General features: G+C 35.4%; 1 protein-coding gene across 4 annotated transcripts in view; it reads right to left on the bottom strand.

Moving 5' to 3' along the window:
- INTU (inturned planar cell polarity protein) overlaps positions 1–23,832 on the bottom strand; it is a 55,644-nt gene that overhangs the window by 4,748 nt on the left and 27,064 nt on the right. For all 4 annotated transcript variants that reach the window (XM_055728311.1, XM_055728317.1, XM_055728305.1 and 1 more), the window contains exons 4-14: positions 20,407–20,610; positions 15,610–15,728; positions 12,959–13,048; positions 12,321–12,398; positions 11,370–11,559; positions 7,212–7,265; positions 5,916–5,978; positions 4,655–4,876; positions 3,667–4,089; positions 3,032–3,129; positions 2,089–2,278 (exon numbers count right to left, since the gene is read on the bottom strand). In XM_055728311.1, the coding sequence (XP_055584286.1) occupies positions 2,089–2,278; positions 3,032–3,129; positions 3,667–4,089; positions 4,655–4,876; positions 5,916–5,978; positions 7,212–7,265; positions 11,370–11,559; positions 12,321–12,398; positions 12,959–13,048; positions 15,610–15,728; positions 20,407–20,610 (1,731 nt within the window). The remainder of the gene's footprint in view (positions 1–2,088; positions 2,279–3,031; positions 3,130–3,666; positions 4,090–4,654; positions 4,877–5,915; positions 5,979–7,211; positions 7,266–11,369; positions 11,560–12,320; positions 12,399–12,958; positions 13,049–15,609; positions 15,729–20,406; positions 20,611–23,832) is intronic.

Here is a 23,832-nt window from a genome sequence, read left to right as displayed (position 1 = left end):
TCCTGTACACATTTAGAGGTTAAATCGTGTATTTTCAGTTCTCAAAAAGCGAGGCAACGTTAATTATTGATTGATTTACAATAAATTTGCGTTACTGGTGCAATTCTCTGAATCCTAAACTATAACACAATATTTAGCTGATGCCAAGGAATAAGCAGTATAATAGTACATTTCTATATTTGACCCTTTGTCGTGCACTACAAACAAGGAAAACTTCAATTTATTCTTTCACATTTTCCTTATGCCATAATGCAACCTGCCAATTTCAGCATTAATGGTTGGAGCCAACATGCAAAAAACACCCCAAGTTTCTCTAAAAGAGAAACTTTGTTCTGCAGCACATATCCATCCATTATTTCTGATTTTCAGAGCAGAATGAACCCAGCTGCTGCCTACTGTACTTACGTCTGAAGAAGCCAGAAAATCATGTGCTAAGGTAGTTGTGTCCAAAACCAAAGTCTTGACTCTCAAGTGTCAGTTTTTCACTTTTTATGAGCTACATCTAATGGTTGAAAGGTTTCTTTTATTCAAGCTTTTTTTTTTTGTTTGAACTATAAACCGTTTCTTTAACAGTTGTAACCAAAGGCAATTTGATGATAAGAAATATTTGTGTATTCTCTCTGCTTGCTTTGGGTTTCTCTATCTCCCGACAGAAGCGTCTAAAATACATGACTCATTGCCAAAGTCCTACTCAGCCAAACCCTGGTGTCATATGAAGTTGACAGAACAATCCACCAAATTAACCTATTTTTCTAACATGTAAAAGTTCCTAGATCATTTACAAGGCACATCAGTCTAACCAGAAGTGACTTCTTTGGTAATTTGAAGAAAACGTTCAGAAAAAATACTACTATTTGCAAACTGCTTTCATTCAGTTTGTACAGTTATTTCCCATTTCTCATTTAATTCACTTGGATCGCCACTTTAGGATGTAAAAAATCCAACTAATAGACAGTATTCCCCTTAGGTTTATAGTTAACTATTTCTCTTTTCCAAAAGGACTGAGCAGGTCACAAAATTAGTAGAGATGAAATGTTACCCTAATTTTAGTTAATGACAATAAAAATCAACCGTGCAATTAACAAAACTGACTTTTAGCAAAATAAAGTGTGCATTGAACACAAAAGGTCTGATCTGGATGGAGTATCTCATAAATGGATTCTTATACCCAGTGTTTAAATGTATGCGTTACTACTACCATCTTTCTCCAGATAGACCATTTGAGGTAAACAGATATTTTTAATCAAACACAAGGCAATACAGTTGCTGACATCACTTCTGTCTATTTTTAAGTCTAATCTAAATAGCAATACCCACATAAAGCTCTGGCAGCTGGCATCGGCTTCAGCCCACAGCTAGAGCAAGGTTCAAACGGCCATCTTTGTAAAGGGAAAAAGCCTTGCCTGTTCCAGCATGCCAGCTAATCTAAAAAGAGATCTGGCAGCATAATTAAAAGGAATTGATTGTTATAGCCAGGGTTTTTTTCGACCACTACCCATGTGAACAAATGATTACAGACATTAGTGGATGGCAAATGTATAAGCGATCCTGAGTAGCACTGAGACCAAAGACACCAAGTGTTCAGACACACTGACAGCACGGTGAGGGGAAATAGCAGTCACTGCTCATATGAAAATTTTCTGGGTAAAAAAAAAAAAAAAAAAAAAAAAAAAGGAGTGCCTGAATTTCTTTTTGTTGCCAATCTGAAATCCCTTCCCAGAATTAGAATGGCTAAACACCCTCCCCTTTGCTACTTACAGTTTCTGAATCCAGCATGTGAAACTTTTTGCTACGTTACAAACAACAGTCCTAATATGAAACAGAGTAAGAGTATACTATACTGGAGACATGGGAAGATTTATTTTGAGGGCATTTTTGGTGGGAAAGAAAGCCATAATGCGTACTTGGCTGGATGGTCAGAGAAAGAACCTGCCCATAACAGTGAAAGTATTAGAAGCTTTAAAAACAACCACATACATGGAAATACACTTGCTAGTGAATTATTTAAATAACCAAGTGAAAACAATCTTGAAATGCTGAGTTAAGAATGTAAATATAAAAACAGGAAAAAATCAAAAGCTTCCATACTTCTTTCCTCATGGACTGCTGAAAAACGGAACGAATTGAAAGACAGCAACGATAGAAATTCTCAATTAACTGAGGATGGATGGAGCCACCAAGCCGTGCTACTTCTTTGTGGGTTGGAGTAATAAAGATTCCTTGCATCGTTTCCAAAGTTAAATAGTGGAAGAGGGTATTCTCAGGACCAGAAGTCAACCTTACAAAAAAAAAAAAAAAGAAAAAAAGAAAAAAAAGAATTAATTTAATCCTAAAATAACTTTGAAAGGCATTTCAGTTAAACAACATATACTTTTGTTTCTTAGGAAGTAATTGTTTTTCTGGTGACCGCAATAGTTACAGACAATAGAGATACAGATACTCAAAAGGTGTCTATTTCCACATGGTGGAAATCTTGCTAAATTAAAAAAACCCGAAACCAACAAACCGAAAAACTATGGTACTAGTTAGGTATTGCACTTGTGTTCTCAAAAATTCTCACCACCAAAAGGAAAGGGGAAATAAAAGCGTTGGGTGTGGGTGTGGGGGGGAGTAAAAGCTTTCTTTAGAGCTCAAGCAAAACAGCAGAGCAGACTGCGCTGTCACAAGCAACAGGTGGGAACCGGGAAGATCATGACTTCTTTGTCCTTTGTACACCTACCTAGAGATACTGGAAAGGCACAAAGTGTGTATGTGGCCCAAAAATGCTTCTGTTTGAACTTTCAAGGTCACATATATGTGGGACACGTGCATACATTCTACTGACACACACTTGAGAAAGTTATCTGTTCTAATTAATTTCTTCATTTAAGAGTGTCACTATTTGAGAATCCTCACACAGCAAAGTTCTGGTTAGAATAAAATTATGCAGGGACTTCTGTAATCTATTCATAAACAGATTCAAATTCATATTCAAAAAATGATCCAAGTATGACCTTAAAAATTAAATACTTAATACAAAATAATTTCTTACTTGATAGCATTAAGAAGTTCTGTATCTTTCTCTGAAAGGTTCTTTTTGAGGTTTCCTAAATGAAAAGGATTTGGTAGGGTATGTTTTTTTCTAGTGGCCTGAAAAACAAGCAGATAGATGAACTAACAGAAAACGCAGCTATCAAAAGAACAAAATCAAACCAACAAATCACCTACGAGGAAAATAATGTATAATTTTTAAAAAGGCAAAAAAATTCCATCAACTTATATAAATGTAATTTATAGCCTATTTTAGACTAAAATGTGTTAGAAGCGGTTGTGCAATTGTACAGCAATTTGTTATGACAACTTATGTTTACGCCATTGTTATTGTGGGGATATTCTCCAATTGTTTCTGCCGATTCCAACACAGCTGTGCCCACTTCAGTCACTGAAACCCCCAAATATTTACAAGCAATAATAAAATAAAAAAATGTGATTGCTCTGAGGCTGACCCAAAGCTTCCCAAGGCAACAGCAGTATATTCTACCGAATTCATGACTGCTTAGGTTTATTCTTCTATAGTATGCTTGGTTGTTTTGGTTTTTTTTAATAGTTACTTGAGTGAGTTTTTAAAAGAATTGCCTCCTCCCCTGCAACCCACCAGAACCTTATCAATTTTCCTTGTTCTCTGACCTGATCCACTATAGATTGTGGATTACTGCTTTCCTCTTCCACAGGACCTTCGTTACCGTGGTCAGATCCTACACTGTTTCTTGTAGGGCTTGGCTTACGTGTCGTTAAAGAAGAGTCACCAAACAGGGTCCTCCTGCTTGCCAGAGTGGTTACCGATTTGGAAGTATTTTGCAGCTTACTTAGGATGGGTGAGGTGGTCAAGCTCTCCAGTCTGTCACGTGTTGCAGGAAGGAACCAGTCAGCACAAGATAAAGGTGGATTGGAAGGAGAATCCAGCCGTTCCTCTATGCTGGCATCTAATCCTTCCAGCTGAAGTATAGTAGCTTTGACCTGATCCACATATATACAGTCTGGTCCTGGATTCCCAATAGCTTTTGAGGCACAGCCTCCTGCCTCTAGCAGGACACACAGCATGAAGTTTCTCTGTAAATACCGAGGTATCAACATTAGCCTTTGGCTTAACATACAGTACGTGCTGTGTTATATTTATGTCTCATATTATACTTGGGCAAAATACAGCACTACGTTCAACACTCCTTCCTCATCCCCGGAGGAGTTACTTTTTTTTTTCCTAATTGAATCACATCCAAGGAGATCTTTCTGTTGTCACGTTAACTTAATGATGCAAATGTAAAAGCTATCACTTAGAAACTCAGCTGTTTGCTTTAAAAAAAAGAGCTCACATTAAAAACCCAAACACAGTTCTGAAATGAGTTGCCTGAAAATACCAGATCATGAAAGTAAAAACATAATTAAATGAAGACGCATAAAAATAATGAGAATTTATACTTAAACTTGCAAGCTTTACGAATGTATAAATAATACTACTCTCTTGAGGAATTATATCCCATGAGACAGCTATAATATGAATATTTGGTAAAATTGCTAAATAAAATGCATGGGAAATGTTGCTCTTACTTAGTGACAGACAACACAGAATGACAAAACAGAGCATCAGAGAACAGACATATTGCAAACGTTAACTTACCAAGCCAACTATGAGTAAAAAGTATCTGGCTTCAGGTTCCCTATATCCTGTAAAACTCGAAACTTCACATGGCTGGATATGATGATGTGGAAATACTTCCCGCCATATCACTAACTGACCAATCTTCTGTTCTGCTGCCAAGGGTAACAGACAATAGTGCCGACAATATAAACCTATATCAATAAGATCTTCCTTTGGCAAGTGATTACCAATCAAGTAACCCTTAATTAAACACAGAAAAGGAAGTGTATTCAGTAAGAAATAAAACACCACCACTTAAAGAGTACTTTTCATATAAAGATATCCATGCTCCACATGCATTAAGATTGTAAGCTTTTTGGCCAGAGACTGTTTTTCTGATATACAGTTGTACAACAGATAACACTGAGCTTTTGCATCATATCTGAAGAACCAAAACACTGAAATATAAACAAATAAAACATCAGCATATATGCAAGTTATTAAAGGCAAGCTGGGAAATGCACGGCTTCAACAGCTTGCAAAACAGCTACAGAGTTAAGGTGCTTTAATTCTCTCTCAAATATATGGTGCTTTCACTAGAATTACTAAAATTTCCAAAGAAGACACATTACAGTGGTGTTCCTAGCACTAAGGGCATTACAGTTAAAGTGCTGTCATGGTAGACAGTGTGCAGTTCCATTTGTGCTAATAGTTTAGTCTCATAACACTACTAGCACAAACAACAATTGCATGATGAAATCCTTAAAATGTACATTTCCTTAACGCAAAGGCTGTTGTCTTCCTCTTTTTACTGTTGAATACAGTGACTACATTTAATAAAAATAAATTTACAAATGAGGCCAAAGTGAAAAAAGCTGTCAATACAGTTTCTCAAATCTTTGTTTTAAAGACAGACTAAAGATAGATCACCTGTTGTCTTTACTAAAAAATGGCAATGAACAAAAAAAAAGCGCCTATTAGAATATCTTACAGTCTCACATTTGAATTGACTCTAGTTACTTCCTTATTACTGTCCCTCTCCAATCCTTGGATCATACGCTGCAAAATTCCCGTAAGACAGTTTCAAACAAGTATTTTGCTCTTACTGATACATATCACTTCCTGACTTCAGTTTTTTCTGTTATGGTGTTTGTGGTTTATGTCTGTTACTAGAAAAACATATTTAAAGCAATCATACAATTTTTTTATGTTTGTGAGGTTTTGCAAAGGGTTACTCCATGACTGTGTTAGATCTCCAGATGCATTTGCCTAATCTTTAGACCTTAATCACTGATACTACCTTGTAGAAGAGACAAGCACCCATAATCATATATAATCTTCTCATGTCGTAATAATCTTCAGACTGTGAGAAAAAAAATCATGGTATAGTTTTTCATTCAGAATTGTTATTTTATTTACTAAATGCAAGTCAACTAATTCCAGCAAATGGTAATCAATATCTTATTTAATACTTTCATTTTTGACCACTTCTTATTGTCAATGTCAGTTAACACTGAACAGTTAAGTGGAATACCAAGCTTTTAGCCTCTATTATTGATTTTCATGTCACTACAATTTTCTCTAACAATTTTCAGCTCAAAATTTCCTGATTAGTTCTTATCTGTAGATAAACTATTTTTAAGATACGCAAATTCTCAGGGTTCTTAACAGCAAAGTAGCTGAAGCATAAGTACTGACACCAGAGGCCCTCCTAGAGTAAAACATCCAACTCAAAGCATTTTTTTCCATTATTTGACATTTTACCCAAAATATAGCCATTCATTGATCTATTAATCTAGATGCCCAGTGCTCTCAGATTGGTAACACTATCTTTAGGTAGATATAGTGTATTTTAAATTAAGTGGGTGCAAGCAATTTCTGTGCAATAAACTACAACTTATAAATTTGCTTTTTGTAAATAATCATCCAGGTTGTTTATTACAGCGATTCTTTCTTTTTTATTCTTTTGCAAGATGGGCTATATGTCTGCCTACCTCGTATTTTAGGTTTTAAGAATCGTTAAGCATATTTTGTAATTAAGAATACTTATGCCCCAAATTGTTATGCTAAAGAGGTGATCAGTACAGTAAAGAGCACACACAGCAAGTGACACAAGTAAATTACTATCTTCTCCTTTAACAGTATTAAAATTATGCATAACTTGTAATTGTTTTCTGTAAACTGGAAAATTAAGTGCTTCGTGCTCCATATAAGTTTTCAGGTTTATTCACAATTGCTTGGGAAAGAGACAGTTATCTATACAAAAAAAGAAATGTAACAACTATCAGCTATGCTGAAATTAGAGTGTCCTTGTAGACATCCCATGGGCTTAAATTATAGTAAATCATGGCTTTTCAGTGACTAACCCCTGTAGGGTTATAAGACAATTATAATGTTAATCATGGAGAGAAATTCAGGTAAACAGAATGGGTAAAATTAAGCTTAAACCAAGAATAATACAGTATACTTTTGCTTTGACTCTCACTTGATTAAAAAAAGTGGACTAGTTTGGAATTAGTGCTTTTTTAAACTACTGAATATGACACCAAGGTAAAGAGATACAGTGCAATGCAAACAACAAAAAGAAAATGTTTACCAGCTCTGCAAAGTCAGCTGCTTCCAGATCACTCAGTGCTGTGTCAATTTCCATCTGAAATATTTAAACAGTATATTTTAATAGAGATTTCCAACACAGTAACTTACAATAATAGCATAGTTCACTCTATCTTGCTAGTCTCAGAAGATTAGGATTCATAAGTACAAAGTGAATAGATAAAAATTTGCACATGCTTTTCAGTAGTAATATCATGAACACCTCTATTCAACAGATTTAAAGAAAAATCCTTAATTTCTGTGTATTTTCCTCTTCTTTGAAACTGTAAAATTTCTCTGCTTGTGTTGAACGCACCGTTTGGTATAAAGGAGATGTCACTCTCAGCATGCTTTAAAACATGAAGTCTAGAGACTACCCCTTGAAGGCTATGGAGAACTCTGAAATCTGGCAAGCTATTGTATCCAGCTGAGTTATTAGAAAAACCTTTTTCACAATGGATTTAGTTTTTGCCTCTATGGAAATTGCCAAAAAACTCTCTCACACATTATCTTTGTTCTACTGAAACTGCTTTAAACTTGCTTATTTCTCTAACTACAAGAGTGATTGTTAATATACATTTTACTTAAAATACTTTCCTTTAAAGAACATGGTACTAGCCACTGAAGTTCATGACATAAACGTGCTACTTCATGAAAAGAACCTAAACCCCATCATTACAAACTTCTCGGGCAGTATTAACAGGCTGCCTCTAATTGAAATACAGCCAGATTTTCAGAGAAATGTCAGTGAGGCTGTTGGCAGCTGACAACTAACCAGTTTCTCAGCTTTTCCCCAGTTAAAATTTAAAGGGCTTTCTGCCCAATAAAGAACTGACATTTTTTGTTTTATATTCCTAATAAAGATCTTCATCAAAATGGATGGAAGTTTCATCTTCTGCAACAAAATTCTTCTGGAAAATGTGGATGATCTCAGACAATTTTGGAAAGCTAAGTCTGTATTATAAATATCAATGATGTTGTTTTCTAAATCCCTTTAAACCCCACAATTTTACAAGAAAGAAACAATCTGCAAGCTCAAGTAGAGAGCAAAGTGTAATTGATACAAATAGTTACAAATATTTTGGGTATATCCACGAAAGAAAACTCTCAGTTCAAAATTTCCCAGCTGCTTCATTTGCATTAAATCATGGCAAATAATCATAAAACAAAAACCCTCTACCATGACAAGACTAACATATTCTAAACATCATTCCATCTTAACGAAACTTCTTTTTTCCTGTGAAATTTTGCAAAAACTGCCATACATGTGTTGACTAATATGGTATGCAAAAAACTCTTCACACGATATGAAAAATAATGTCCTTGTTATGGAGTTGGAAATATTTCAAGATCACAAAGGCAAAAATGAATCCTACATGCACTGATATTCAAGGGGATGGAGAATGAAAATGCAGTGAGTCTTTCTTTCATCCACTTTAGACCCTCAAGTGAAATGACTGATAATCTAACAGGTCCACTGTGCCTTACTACAACATCTGATATTTAACATTTCTTGAATGAAGGACAAGATATCAAATATTACCAAACTGCAATTTAAGTACACGTGATGTGGGGAAAATTACCCTCTCAACTGCAATCACAGATATTAGAGGTTTTATATGATATGTCAAATGATTGCTCTACATAGAAGTGTTCCAATTTTACAGTATGTCTGTCTCAGTAAAGGCCAGCAGATTTAAGCAGTAGTTAGCTACTTAGTCATATGCTTAGATCCTTGAATGACACTGCATTTCATTAAATACCTACAGCGCAGGTATTCTTTATTTGAGCTAGTCCTTACACTTCAGGTTGTCTTCATAGGTAATGCAGATGAAGCCACAGGAGTCTTGAGGCATGATTCATCTAATACTAAAGTAAACAGCTGAAGCTCCGTAGTTGAATTACTATTAAAGTACCAGATATTCCCCATTAAATAATAAGGAGATTTCAGGAGTAGCACCTCAACTGTAGTAATTTATATAATAGCTTTAAAAGAAGGTGAGATGGTTTCTACCTCAAGTTGCTACAAATTCAATAAAGAAGCCTCATTTTGCCTCATTTTTAACTTTATTTTGCTAAGAGGCTAAAGACCCAATTAGGAAAAAAAAAAACCCTCTATGGGATTAAAATGAGAAACATTAGTAAAACCTACAATGGAATAACAACTATGAATACTGATGAGATTACAGCAATTGGAAGGAAAAAAAAAAAAGCCAGGAGATAGCCAGGGTACTTGTATTACCAGCCCTGCTTAAATTTTTGCTTTAGTGCTCTATAAAATAATTTCTTGTGGATGCATTATTTATCCAAGCAGACTATACTGTCTTCCAAAAATAGAGCTTTTCATTTAAGACAACCAAGAAAATGGGGGGGGGGGGGCAGGGAAGAGAGCTTTCCTGTACTCTGTGCCACACAAAAGTCCCCGAAGGAAACTTAAACCCAATCATTTCACAATCACCGTGTCTTGAAAGTACACTTCGATTTCTGTACTTCCAGTATAATTGAAAATAAAGCAGGAAACTGCACCTAGCAAGACTCAGTTATCTTCAACTGAACCTACTGTCAGATCAAACCATGGTTTAGCAATGCTTTACATGGAACACATAACCCCTTAGGTAGTGATGCTAACTCACTTTATAGCAAACTGTAACATGAAAACAGAAAAAAAATATTGGAAACTACAAGCTCTGTGAAAGAGTAAAGGAAGTCTTCTGGTTCATTTCTAAATACACAATTGTGTTATTTAATAATACATTTTTAAAAAATTATATATATATTAAAAGATGATCTGGATACACATCAGAAAAAAAAAATATACAAGAAAAAACATTTTAGAGGAACTTTCTGTACCTGAGACACAACTATCAACTTTTGTGGTAAATGTAATTTCATAAATTTTTTCCTCTATGTACATCCTTTGCTGACTGTATCCTGTTCACTTGACAGAACTTACTACATTAATAAAAGGTATTATAATAAGCTTGTCTGCCAACTACTAGGATTTGCTTATCTGTGCAGACCCAAACTATGCTGGAACTGGGTTACAGAATCTGCCCCCCAGTAAGACAAAGTTTTTCTAGTTGCAACCCGTGTTGCAGACTTTGTTTTGCACAATTAAATCTGAATTCAGTTTTGATTTTGTGTAATTGAAATAGATATATAATTCCAAATAATACCATAAATACTAAACAAAACCACATAAGACCATGTATGTTGGTCTCTGCTATGTTCAGCAGTATGGTTCCACTGCTGAAATCTCCTTAGGATTGATTTCTCTTGTACAAAGTTGTTACAATTGTTTCAAATCTGAGAAATATCACCTTCATCTATCTTGGTCTAACAATGTCAATTCTAAGGTGTATGTGAAAAACCACTTCACAGAAGACTTGCCAGAGATTATGCATCACATGTATAAAATCTATTATTTTTATTTAAAAATATTACTTTACTAATAATTATCCTAATGATCCCTATTTTAACTTCCTAATGTCATCAAAATGAAGGCTTAAGACTGAAAGCTATAATGCTATTTACTGTGATCTAGCTTTTGTCTTACTACTGCTTAAAGCACAATCCGATTTCTGATTGGGAGGTAACCAGACAGTGAGTTGGTGCAGAAAAGCTGTACCTATATGATGTCAAACAAGTGCTGTATGGGTACTTATTTTGATTCTGCAACAGGCATTTATAACTCTCCTAAATATCTAGTTATGCATGAGCTTCTGCAGTAGTATTTTCTACCTAGAAAAATACTTCAATGGTCAAAATCAAACATAAACCTACATACCAGGGGCTGCTTTCCCTACTGCATATGCTAGCTGTTAGAGAGGTTGTGGGGTATGCATGTATAGATGTTTTTTATTATAATTTTTTTTTACATAAAATGTAATTCCTTTGTCATCACGTTCTCCTCATAGATTTAGACTTCCTAAAGTCACCAAACTACACTCATGATAGCAGTGTTTCCTGTGGGAATGACTGTGTAGTTCCAAATACGCAAATGATTGTGTAGTTCTTAAATAAAGGATCCTATAGAAAATGGGTGGTCTGGGACGGGCAAAGCACTTATGTAAATTACACAATAACAGCAGAAGATGCCCGCATCAATTTTCTTGGCTTTCCATATACAAGTCTTTCTAGAAAGATCCAAAAATGACATTACCTTGACTTCCTGAGGCAATGTCAGCCAGCGCAAGCCTGGGAGACTGTCTAAGAATAATGCACTGCAGGTATCATAGTGTTGAGCACTTGGGCTGGCATTTGACTTGAGTCTTGTAGGCTGAAGTGCACGCTGGAAGAACAGGTTGAAAAAATGATCCAGGCAAGAAACATTTTCCACCTGGCAAAAAGCACTGAACAAACATGAACTCCAAGTTAGAATAACATTCAGACACATGTAGCTTGTTTATATAACCCTCTGTGCTACAGAAGTCTCTTTAGAGCATGACACTACATTTAGATTTTTTTTTCTTAACATTAATTTTAAATATAAAAAATCCCACTAGGCCCATATCCAGGCAGTACCTACAAACAAAGAAAAAATCCGAAGCACCATAGATGTCTTAGACCAACTGAAGATGAGACAATGATCAGCTTCATCCTTTTGGAAATTAACATCTTTCTTTTTCTTTCTCTATGGCATATGCACTTTAACCCTGAATTGAAAGCAAGCATACGAACAGCCTACCTTGGCAATTTTGTTTAGGTTATAGTCACACTGAAAATTTTCTGGGTGATTTCCAAATGCAGAGAAAGACAGCTACTCTGCCAAATGAAGTTGAGAATTCTGGAGTGTTTACTTTATTAAAAATACAACACTGATTCATATGTACGTTTTACAGATGGTGCTTTAACACAAAGGATAACATTTGCAGAGTGCTGTTGACAACCACAGTGACTTAGATTTAACCTAATCTAAGGACAAAACTTTCTGAAGTAACACAGGCTGTTTAAAAAGAGTCTTAACAGTGTTGAGACTGACACAAAAAGGCAAGAACAGAATTCCGTTTTTTTGCAGAAGTGTAAAGCAACATGCAAAGAAATTCCATGTAAGCATTAAAATTAATGCTATTTTTCAATCAGCATCAATAAAAATACTTCTGAAAGAACTCACCTGTCTAAAGAACTGTACATAAATTTCAATGTCCTGACAACATCTTCAATCATGTTCCTCAGCTGAGAAAGTGGCACACTAAAAAATAAAAATTCAAACGTACAGCTATGTTTATAACATTTTTACTATAATTAAGTGTAGTCATATTTTGAAAAGCTCTATTCTCAAATAGTGACATAGTGGAAACAAAAAATTCTTAACTGGACTGCACAACAGATTTCTTCCAAGTGACTTGCCCATGATGACACAGACAGTAGTAAAGCTGGGGGGGGGGGCGGGAAAAGGAGGGGGGAAAAAAAAGGTCCTCCTAGGACACATAAATATGTAATATTACTGCTGTTATTCGGTAGTCTCTAATCAGAACCTGACTTTACCAAACACTCAAAATTACTGTTTTCTAGCCTACACATATTTCTGAGATCTTATGAGACCTCATTCCGTTTAGAAGAAAAAGAAACTGTAACAATGGATATATAAAAGATGCAAACAAAGTCAATCAAAAAAGTGGGATCACAGGTACAGAAACTAATTATAGTAAAAAGAGTACATTGTAAGCCCTGCCTGTCTTGCTTTTTTTGATACAAGAGTACAATATAAGGACACACAAGAGGAAACAAACCATTCTACTTCAAACTTACTTTTCTTCAGGAAGGCCAATTACAAGCAACTTATCACATTCTTTCCAGTAAACAACTTGAACCAGTTTTCCGCACAAGAAGAGCGAGGAACTACGAAAATTAAACCAGAAGTACTTCTGTTAACACTGTGAAGTTATAGAAGACCACCACTATAAGCCAGAATGATTTATAAGTATTTTGTATGCAAAGTCTTGTGCTCATGTATAATCACATGCATGCAGCTGGGCTAGGTAATTGTATTAATTAGAACTCAAAGACTCTCTGATTCCTGTTCCAAACAGATCACGCCAGTAGTAATGTTTTCAAGTATACAAATGTAATGGTTGAACAGGCACTACTGAAGAGCTACAGTCATCTTCTGAATGATTCAGATGCTCTTTAAAGGTCTTCCTGCCTAGCTTTTAATACAATCAACTTAGAAAATGAATGTCATTTCAGATCACATTGAGGCAACTGGAGGTACTAATGAAAGTTCTGAACATAGCAGTCACTCACAAAATCATTTAAAAAGACTCTATATACATTCTGACAACAAGCTCAAGAGGTATTTGAACACATTACCTGTGTGATAAACATAAGCTTGAACTCTTATGCTATCTCCTTGTATAGAAAATTGCTCTGTAAGGCTCAGCAATCCCAGAAAGATGTAGAGACAGAGTGGATTACAACATGACACAGAATTAGACCCAATGTTCTAATTAGCAGTAAAGCTCACATTATGCACCTGATTATCAGATTCAATGTACTGGTTGCTGCTAAAACCAAGGTCTGTAAATATCCTGATCACTAAGTTTACATCAAAACCCCACCTCTCTTACTATCACGTTAGAGATTTTAAATAACAAGATAACACTGCTGCAAAGTGAAAGAAGGATAACTTAAGTTTATGCTGAAAAGATTCAAGAAATTAATTTTTAGGACACGGCTCCAGAATTAACTTGCTTCACCGATTCTCTCATACCATAAAATTGATGGTACTGAATAAGAGAAATGTCATTTCATTAGTTAAGAAATACCTTAGTATTTCCACAGGTCACCAGAAAATTTTTGTTCTTCACGTAACCAAAAGTGCTTTCCAAACAAAACAAATTACATACTTATAATGTAATTAACTATAAAGAAATAAACATCTCCCATCCCAAAAGACACACAATACGTGTGCAGACAATAATCGTGATTTACTTTTCTGACAGAAAAAGCTTCATAGGAGAGCTGAGGACTATCTATTCTGTTTTTGGAAGAGATGAGGCAGTCCACAGAAACCAGCAGAAGTGCCTTTGTATTTCTAGAACTCAAAAATGGGAAATTGAGAACCTTAACAGGAAAGGTGAATCTATGCTATCATGGATTTCTGTATTATTTTATGATCTGTACCCATGATATCAGCAGAAAAATAACAGATTGATTTGTCATTTGGATGTGTTTGAAAATCTGGACAATAATAATGCATAAACATTTAAAAGAGGTTAACATACCTCAGTGCTAATTAATGTGGCATCACATTAAAATACTGGTATATGCAAAAGATCAAAAGCCTGCATTTGATACCTGCTGTTAACATGACTTTTAGGAACTCATTAACTGGAAAGTTATAAGCATGGTTAAAGCGCAGTCTTAAAACTTCTTATTCAAAATAGCAGGATACTAACAAGTCTGAGAAAAAAACAAATTAAAAACAAATGTAAACAAAAGTAAATTAGCCAGGATTAATTTTCTGGTAAGCAAAAATATTCAAGAGCTCCTTTTAAGGAAAAATTTATCAGTGGAAAACCGAACTTTAATATATCAAACAGGCTTTTTGCCTTTTGAGGAATTCCTTATTATTGCCAATGACATTCACTACTGCTTGCACTGTGTATTTCTGGGCCTGAAGTCCCACTTGCATTTGGCTTTTTTATACCCATCTAGGTCTTGTGTCTTACACAGGAGGCACTGATGTGCTGAAGGAAATCTTGCCAGAGATCCTCAGGAGCTGCAAACTCATGTACTGATTCTCAATGGGAAGAAGTGTGAAGTGGAAAAGTGATACCTGCTATCTCACTTCTAATTATTCCATCAGAAAACCATCTACCTTTACATATTCAATAATCTCCTGACATATCTCCACCACCCCTATGCTGCTCTAGAAACTCAGGAGTGTTTTTTTTTTTTTATTAGACTTCTTACTAGAGTCCTGGTCTGTAGATATCAAAAAATCTTTCAGATGTTCCAAGTTGAATGTGAAATGAAATTAATTTAAAAGTAGCAGGCATTCATGAATTTAACTGAATTACATTTTATCTTTTAAAAATTTGTTTTAAAATTTGTTGAAGCTGTTGTAGAATTTCCAGTTTGCCATAGTACAGTGCCACAAAATCTCAGGTTAGGTAAGAATGTTTTAAGAGGTCTAAGAAGGGACCTAAAAACAATTTCACTGAACTAAAAAATCCTAGTCATTGCCACCCATGACAAAGAAATTCCCCCAAATCAGTGTACACCTGGGCTGAGCAGTCCAACTTCAGGCACGCTGTTCAAGTTAAAAGATTACTGCCTAACAGGCAGAGTCACTCCTGTTTTGTCTAGAACTTGACGCATGACCCACGCGTGGTTTTCTGAACACATATGTATAAAATAATAAAAGTAGTAATATGTTACATTTCAAATACTTTTACCTGATAATCTGGGTACCAGTAACACTTTCCAGTATGTCAGACAGTGTGAGAAATATTCCTCTCACATTTTTCAGTTTTTGGGACGCTTCTGATATGGGGTACCGATAAAGAATTTCTTGCTGTGAAGAAAGTAAAGCTGTTTGTTAAGCAAGTAAAACAAAACCAAAAATCACAAAACAAAACAAAAAACCCCTACCCAAACCCCACAGCTAACAAGATTAAAAGGGTTTTTTTCTGGCATCATTTTTTTTTTTTTAACTGTGAAAGCTTTTATCATATACTTTCACATGGTAAAAGCAAGCAGTGGTCTCCACTGGCATACTGGAAAGTTCTAAAATGCACATGAATATTTCTGACATTTTTAACTTTTCTATTTTATAGGAAAGTAGGACTTATTTAGAATCATTATTATATGGAGAAACATAAAATGACAAACAGTATGGCCACTGCCTTTTAGAGCTTAAAGTACACTGTTAACAAATCTGATTTCAAGAGATATCTAGTGTTTGTATGGTTGTTTCAGTATTGTGGTTTAGATCTTTAAAACCAACAATACAAAGCCTCCAATCTCTCTATATAACCCTACTTAATTTGCTTTACATGTATGGCACAAAACATAACTGAGCTATATACGCAAACAACATGTACACCATTAACAATTTTATCACCAAGCCTCTGACCCTTTGTATCTGCAAACTCTTAAAAAAGTCATCTCAAAACTGAAGATCAGTAGAGAGAAACATTTGTGGCAATTATTTTTCTTTTTCTAGCCAGTTCTTTAAAATATTTTTTTTAAATTATTTTCAAAAATCTTATATTTATTATTTCCACAATCATAAAAATGTAGTAATAAGCAAACATATGATTCCCTCGTGTTTATTGCTTTCCGCCAAACCATGACGGGCCAGAAATAATGCATGTAGCATTAAGCATAATCAGTGCAAAGAGTATAGTGAATTATCTTTCTACACAAACAAAAGAAGCATAGACATGACTTAACTTTCCCATTTATGTCACTAAGCACTGCCAGCACCAACACCCACTAGAAAATTTTCCTTCACCAAGATTAAAAGAATGTAAAGTTTCATTACTGAAGGACCTGGCAACTCTTCATTCTTATCCAATTTAATTAGCTCTATTTTTAAGTACTCATTAGTGACAAGGATTATTTTTTTCTTGAATCAATCCCTCACTGGCAAACCCCCTGCCATTTTCTAATTACAGCACTACAAAGGGTTAGAAAGAGCCTTTTTTTCTCCTCACTGTGAAGTGGGGCCTTTACACAGAATTCATTTGAGAATTATCTGTACACTTTCCCAGGGGAAGAAAAGACAACTGTAACAAAAGGTCACAGCTGTATCACATATATATGTATATATAGACACACACACATATATATGTGAGCTTGCAAGGTTCAGCTCATACCACCATACAAGAGCAGCTGTTGTCAGAGCAAGGCGAAAGTTCATAGGCCAATTACAATGGAAGTAATAAATGAGAAGTAGTTCATTTCTTAAAAAGTGTAAATGCTGCCTCAACCCGAAAAACCCCAATCTGGACAGACTACCTAAACTAATGGCTTATCAAACAGCTTCCCTTTTTTATGTTTATTTTACTAATTTCTCAAACTGAGCCTAAATAACATTTAAAAAATAATGAGAACAGTCTTGACAACATAAGAAATGACTGACAGAAATTGTGTCAAAATGGTGCTGATCAGCTAAAACCCTATAATGTTCAAACAGAATGCACTGACAAGAGGCTTTAAGTTGCATCATATGTAAGATTTAAAAAACCCCAGTATATGAAAGACAACTATAAAGATCAATTCAGAAATTATAAAAACAGGGAGAAACACTACAGGCGGTACAAGTCAGTGTCTGTATGAACCAAGCTATCTTAACAGGTACTCATAATACCTACTTTGCAAATATGCTAAACACCTGCTTCCAGGAATACTATCACATAGGAGGGATATGACCATTATTCCTTTTAAGACATCGTATCATCAAAACCTGTTCTAACACATAAAGATGTTACCGTTGTATGCTGGTACAAATAACATATGTTACAATCATAATACCTGCCTTGAAATAAAACATAAAAAAAGGCAAGATCAACCTTACTCACTGAAACCATTATCGTAAGGGGCATCTTCCACACACATGCACATATCCTCAATTATTTCTGATACTACTTTCCTTTGTAGTTCAGTAGATAGAATTCAGAAGTCTTAGAGCTCATTAATTCTATTTTTGGGTGCCAGAAGTTCACAAGTGCAAGAATTAGTTACTAGTTCTAGTTGCCATTGTTAACATAGACGTGATCTACATACCATGCCTCCTTTGGATATGGGCAAAGAAGCTTAGTAAAGGTTCATTATATTTTTAGTGTGCAATATGGCTTAGATATATAATAACTTCACTGCTAATCTGAAGTACTACTGTAAACTAAATTTGAAACAGTACATCCACAGGAGAAATGTCGCTTACTGCTCACCAAATGAAATTAAAGATAAATGCCTTGAAGAAGGTGGCATTCTTTTGTTAGGAAGTGTTATAAAGAGCTGGATTACACCAACAAAGCACGTCCCAACATTAGAGACTATTTAGGGCTGCATAACTGCCAAGACCTCTCAGGAAACAATTATTCCATGGTATGAAGGGAGAACAAGTGCATTACAATCCCTCTTTTACCTTTGCTCAACGTTCAGGGTTAATCCTGTTTCTTGGGAGAGTATAAGGAAACAATTGGGCAAGAGAGCAGTACTCCATTTACTCTGAAGTGCAGGAAAGGCAATTATCCATTTGCATATCTATTTACCTACCAACAGAAGAGCCAGAGGCCCTGAAATAATTATTTTTTAAATATTTCATAAAGTTCATGTGACCAATAAAACACTGGTCTAAGTCTACAGTGATTGTCCATAGCTGTTCTATCCACATAACATAGCAGTCTTGGACTGCAAACTTAGAATTGAAGAAAAAAAGAACTATTTGCAGTATGTAAGTAAACCTGGATAAAAGCATCTTAAGTTTATTTAATTTACAGTTAAATGAGCTCCTTTCATTTTTATTATATGCAAATACCAAAGCAAAAAAAAATACTGCAGTATCATATGTTTTAATGGAGGCATTTTCCAGGTAGGAAAGAGAGACATTGCTTAGCTGCAACACTACTGAAAAAAGAAAAAGTAATAATTATAAGGCTCATTTGTATAAACTAATTTCTGCTGAAGGTACTTCCCATGAAAAACATTTTAATCTCTTAAACAGGATTAGAAAGAACTGCAAACCAAAGCTTACTGTGTTAGATCTTGCTGTAATACGCAGTGAAGCACACACTACCTTAAAACTATAATGTTAAGAGCATGACTTATATTGCAAAGTACTCCAGTCATGAAGTACTGGATTTACAGTTGCCTAATAAGCCTTAATTACACACACTCATCTGTCCATCTTGTCCTCTGCACAAGACAGGCATCTTTCAGAAAAAAATGAATACTTAAGACAATGTCGTGATGCATATGTACAAAAGGGCTGAATTATTGCACAAGTGGCCATAAATCTGTCATTTCCTAGCTTTCAACCACTTCACTCTGCAAACTTACAACATTTTTTACATGATACTATGATATCACGTCATTTTCTAGGGTTGTCCTCCCCAGTCCTCCCAGTTCAGAAGATAAAAGTAAACTCCATTACGTGTAGGTGTAACACTTTTTCTCTATTACTCATCACCAACAGAGCAATACAGACTTCTGTCAGTTGAAAAATGGTATCAAAAAATATAAAGACATCTCAGAGAAGGGATGGAGCACTGAACTGGATCTAAGGATTAATTCCAGGGGAGAGAAAGCAAAATTTCTGCCCCCCACTCCATCACTGTCCTGCCATCCCAGTCCCTGGGGACTGGCAAAACTTGTGCTTCAATTGATGTCTCCATGTCATAAATAATACAAGATCACTGGGGCACTATGCTAAATCTAAGGAGAATTTACAGAAGAGAAGACTCTTTTTCCAAAAGCCTGTTCCTAAAAAGTCCACTTTGTCCATTTGTCATTTTCAGATTGGGCAAGAGGTCAGACTCAGCCCTCCACACAGTTCTGCGCCCCTGCGTTCTGAGTGGAGTATTTGTAGCTATGACTACATCATGACCACCGCCTACACAAACCTAATGAGTTACACATAGACTGGCAAAATTTTTCTGAAGAACACAAAAAGGAAAGAAATGTGAAAGGAAGCTTTACTGGACAAAGGAGAAGTACTTCAGAAGCTCAAAAATGCAGCCCAAGCAAGAATCAACAGTTGACTGCAAACAGCCGACATGCAAGAGTCCCCTAAGAAAAGGCATATTAGCATTTCAAAACAGGAGGAGCTAGATGGATTATGGATACGGACTGCCAACAGCTCCTGCTGGGGAAAATTTTTCTGACTAGGCAGATTTGATAGTTCAAGTTTGAGAAGTGTATTGAAAACATCACAGTGAGCATCTGACAGACAATAATGAAGTTCTGAATTTATCTCTGCTTTCTCTTTAACACCTCTACCCTGCTCTTTATGTAAAGACATTCAGCAGCACTGAGGTGATTTCAAGTCCAATTACGAGTTTGTCAGCAGTGATGTTATTCTTTTCCCCCCCTGGAATTTCAGGCCTTAATTCTGGACATTTTTACAAACTATTCCCTACTCAAAATGATTAGCAATTTTTGTTTATGAATTTTACGTTAAAAAACATGACAGCTGCTGTTGTCAATCGTTACCCTTCATCTTCAGTTTTATTTAGTTTGCCACATACCTCATCCTTAGATGTTTCAGAGTCCAGTTTCAGTGTGAGGAACATAACAATGTGAGGCACGTCTTGTATAGCCTGTTGAAGGTCCGTACTATCTTCTCCCCACAAGAGCCGAACCAGATTGTTCATACTTGACTGTGCCCGTTTATACCTTTGCTGAGAAGTTCCTTCAGGCTCAAATATTGATGTTTCAAATGTAAGTTTAACCTATTAAGATAATTAATTATTGTGAAAATGAGGCTGTAATTACAATTACATTCTAGTATCAGATGAAACAGACGCAGTTTGAACCCTTTAAGAGATTATAAACTTTCTTAGCTTTACTGATAAAGATGTAAGCATTCAAAAATTCCTGCTGTTTCAAGAAAACCAATTATATATTCAGCATTACATAACCATATATTATTAAGGACAAAGCCAGCTATTACATGCTTTATGAACCATATGAGTAAGCATGTGGTTTATGTGTTTTCATACTTAATTCTTAGGGTTTTGAGAATGGAAAAATATACTTACTGCTCCGGGTTTGTTTGAACACAAAACTTATTACAATGCTTTTGAAACACACACTGACTTTTTTCAAAGTGTCAGCACTTTCATAAGTATATATCCTCAAGACTCTTTCATGAGCATTTATTTGCTCTTTTGACTGCACTGACAGGTATATTTGCACAGGAAAATCAATTTACATTAGACTGCAAAAGTCTTATTTTGTAACAGAGTAGCAATTCTTTCAATCTGCCAACATATTCACTGTGTTAACTTTCCTTCTTTTTTTAACTGTAAAGTCAGCAAATAAGAGTTTTGTTGCTAAATTTAACAATTGCGCACAACTAGCAAGAAGCATAAAAATTGTTTACAGCACTTGCTGCTCTATGTCTTCAGAAGAAAAACCAATTAAAATCAAAGCACAAACAAAGCATTCTCTCTTAAAAAATAACTTGAAGTTTAGGTGATCAAGCTTATTTTCTCAAAAAATTATATGATGTTTACTGTCACTTATTTCCCAAATAAAGATCAGGAAATTTAGAATAAATGCATATTTCCTGGCTCTCAAGCAACACAAAATCCAAACCTAGTGTGGAAACATGTTTCACAATTTGCTTTACAGACGTCCTTTTTATGAACACTGCCTTACAAAAAATACTTTTGTTGTTTCAGCAGTTATGAAAGAGTGGTGTGGGGTTTTTTTTGTGAATGAACACTTCATCCTAAGTATGAAAGAAGGATATGTGAGAAATACCTAGCCCTTGACTGATCATAAAATTGTAATTTCTGAGGAGAATAAATAGGTTTACTTCCTTAGTTTTCATCATTGTTCAAAGTGACTGAACATATATCTATTTGGACTAAGTAGGCATGCTCTCAGTTCTCTCTTTCATATGTTTTTACTCAAGATTGTTTGTCTGCCTTAAAGTATCTTTAACATGCCTATTGACTGGGAAGTTCTAAACATAATACATCACACCAAATCCTGCTTCTCGTTAAAACTCAGTGAAAGTTTAGCCTAACGATTGATGCAACCAAAAAGGTTTATACTTGAAAAGCCCAAGCAGAGGTAATTTATACATTTAAACCCAAATAATTTACATTTTCGTAATTGCCTATGTATATACAGAAACTTAAGAGAGGAGTGCCAGCACGAAATAATGATGCTTTAAGACACCCACTGCCTGTCAAACTAGATCAGAGAGAAGTGCCATCATTGGCTCTTCCAACTACAACACTTATGTCACTGACTGCCATCTTCCCATTCCCCTCTGTTCCTTCCCAACACTTCTCATTAATCTTTTCCTCTCCTCTTTTGGCTGCTAACAGCTTTTTTTCTCTTCCCATTCTCTGGAACAGCGCTGTACTCGATCCTGCTCTCCTACCGCGTGCTACCACTTCCTTTTCTGACAGTAACTCATCCCCTGCTTTCTCCTCGTCATTTCAGTTTCAATTCATTAAACTGCATGTTAACAGGACTCCAGGAGCAGAAACATCCAGTTAAGAAGCAGTGGCTTTTAAAGACCCAATAACTTGATTGTTCACAGTTTTATAGATATATATTTTCTTCTCCAGCATTCTGTGACTCAGTTCTCTTTCTTTGCCATGCCATCTGCATGTATTTCAGAGGATTTTCCTCATACCCTGTTTAACTTCTTGCAGATTTCCTCAAGGCTCAATAGTTATTTCTCTTAACTTCTACTACATCTCATCTGTGGACACATTCATGACTTAAGCTACAGTCTCTACACTAACAACGCACAGATGTAATTCTTGCTGCAGTCTATATTTTAGTCTCTCAATTAAAAAAAAACCAGCTCAGTCTGTTTTGTTTTAAGATACACAACCATACGGCCCTCCAAGCAAGAGCTCAAAACAAATTGGACCAAAGAGAACTTCAGCTCTCCCTCCTCCTGTAGGCATCCATGCTGCCTCCTGCATCCCTGTAGGCAATACCACACAGCTTAAGTGTGAAGTCATTGTATTTTGAGAAAGATCTCTTGCCACAATTTGGCTACATATTCCTTCCCAAATCTTCTTGATTCTAACAGCTTGAAACATGACATTTTCTGTTCCCCTCTACTTTTGTCCCGAATTTAATCTATTTCCTGCCTTGAATAAAAAAATACTGGAAAAAGACCATCTAGGTTGGAAAATGCTGTAATAGAAAGTGACCCAAAGACTACATTTCTACATACCCTAAAAAACTATTATTTTTTTGTTGTGGAAGAGAAATGAATCTTTGTCCTGAGCAGTGCACAGGATCCGACTGAATATGTGACTACTGAAGTACCCTTTTGTAAATACTGACTATGAAATCTTTCACAACTTTGATTTCATTTCTCCTAAAGAAAACCAGTTCAAAGCACAGCAGAAAACAAAAAAGGAAATAAAATGAAGAATGGGAAAAGCACAGAAAATATTGATATTCCACTCTATAAATATATAGCATTCACATATTCTTAAGACTTAGAAGAGTTCTCAAAAAAATATTAATCAAACCGCAAGAAGGCACGGATGAAGGTGACAATAACAGCAAACCATGAGGTACACATACAGGGATTTTTCCGCTTAGGAAAGATGTGGCAAAAGTGGAACATAACAGAGATCTCCAAAGGCATGCAATGATATAAAGAATAAGACATGGGCAGTTAACTATTCCTCATAACACAGGAATCTGGGGATGTGAAATGTACTTAATTAGATGGCAGTTTGAAAACAAAAAATGAACGTAAGACAAATTAGTTACAAAAATCACTGCTACAGTAAGCTGTGGAAGTGAAAGAAATTTTAAGAACTAGATTAAAAAAGAAGGTACAAACCTTAAGTGACCCAGCATGTCCCTAACTACTGACCGCTGGGAGCTCGAAAAGTATGATGGGAAGGTCACTCTGTATTTATATTGTTTCTTAATACCCTTTATTTAAACATTTGTCAGTG

This window comes from Falco cherrug, chromosome 1 (genome assembly GCF_023634085.1).
Source record: "Falco cherrug isolate bFalChe1 chromosome 1, bFalChe1.pri, whole genome shotgun sequence".
NCBI classification, from domain to species: domain Eukaryota; kingdom Metazoa; phylum Chordata; class Aves; order Falconiformes; family Falconidae; genus Falco; species Falco cherrug.
Note: the sequence above shows the minus strand (reverse complement) of the source record. Positions and strands in the feature narration are given on the sequence as shown.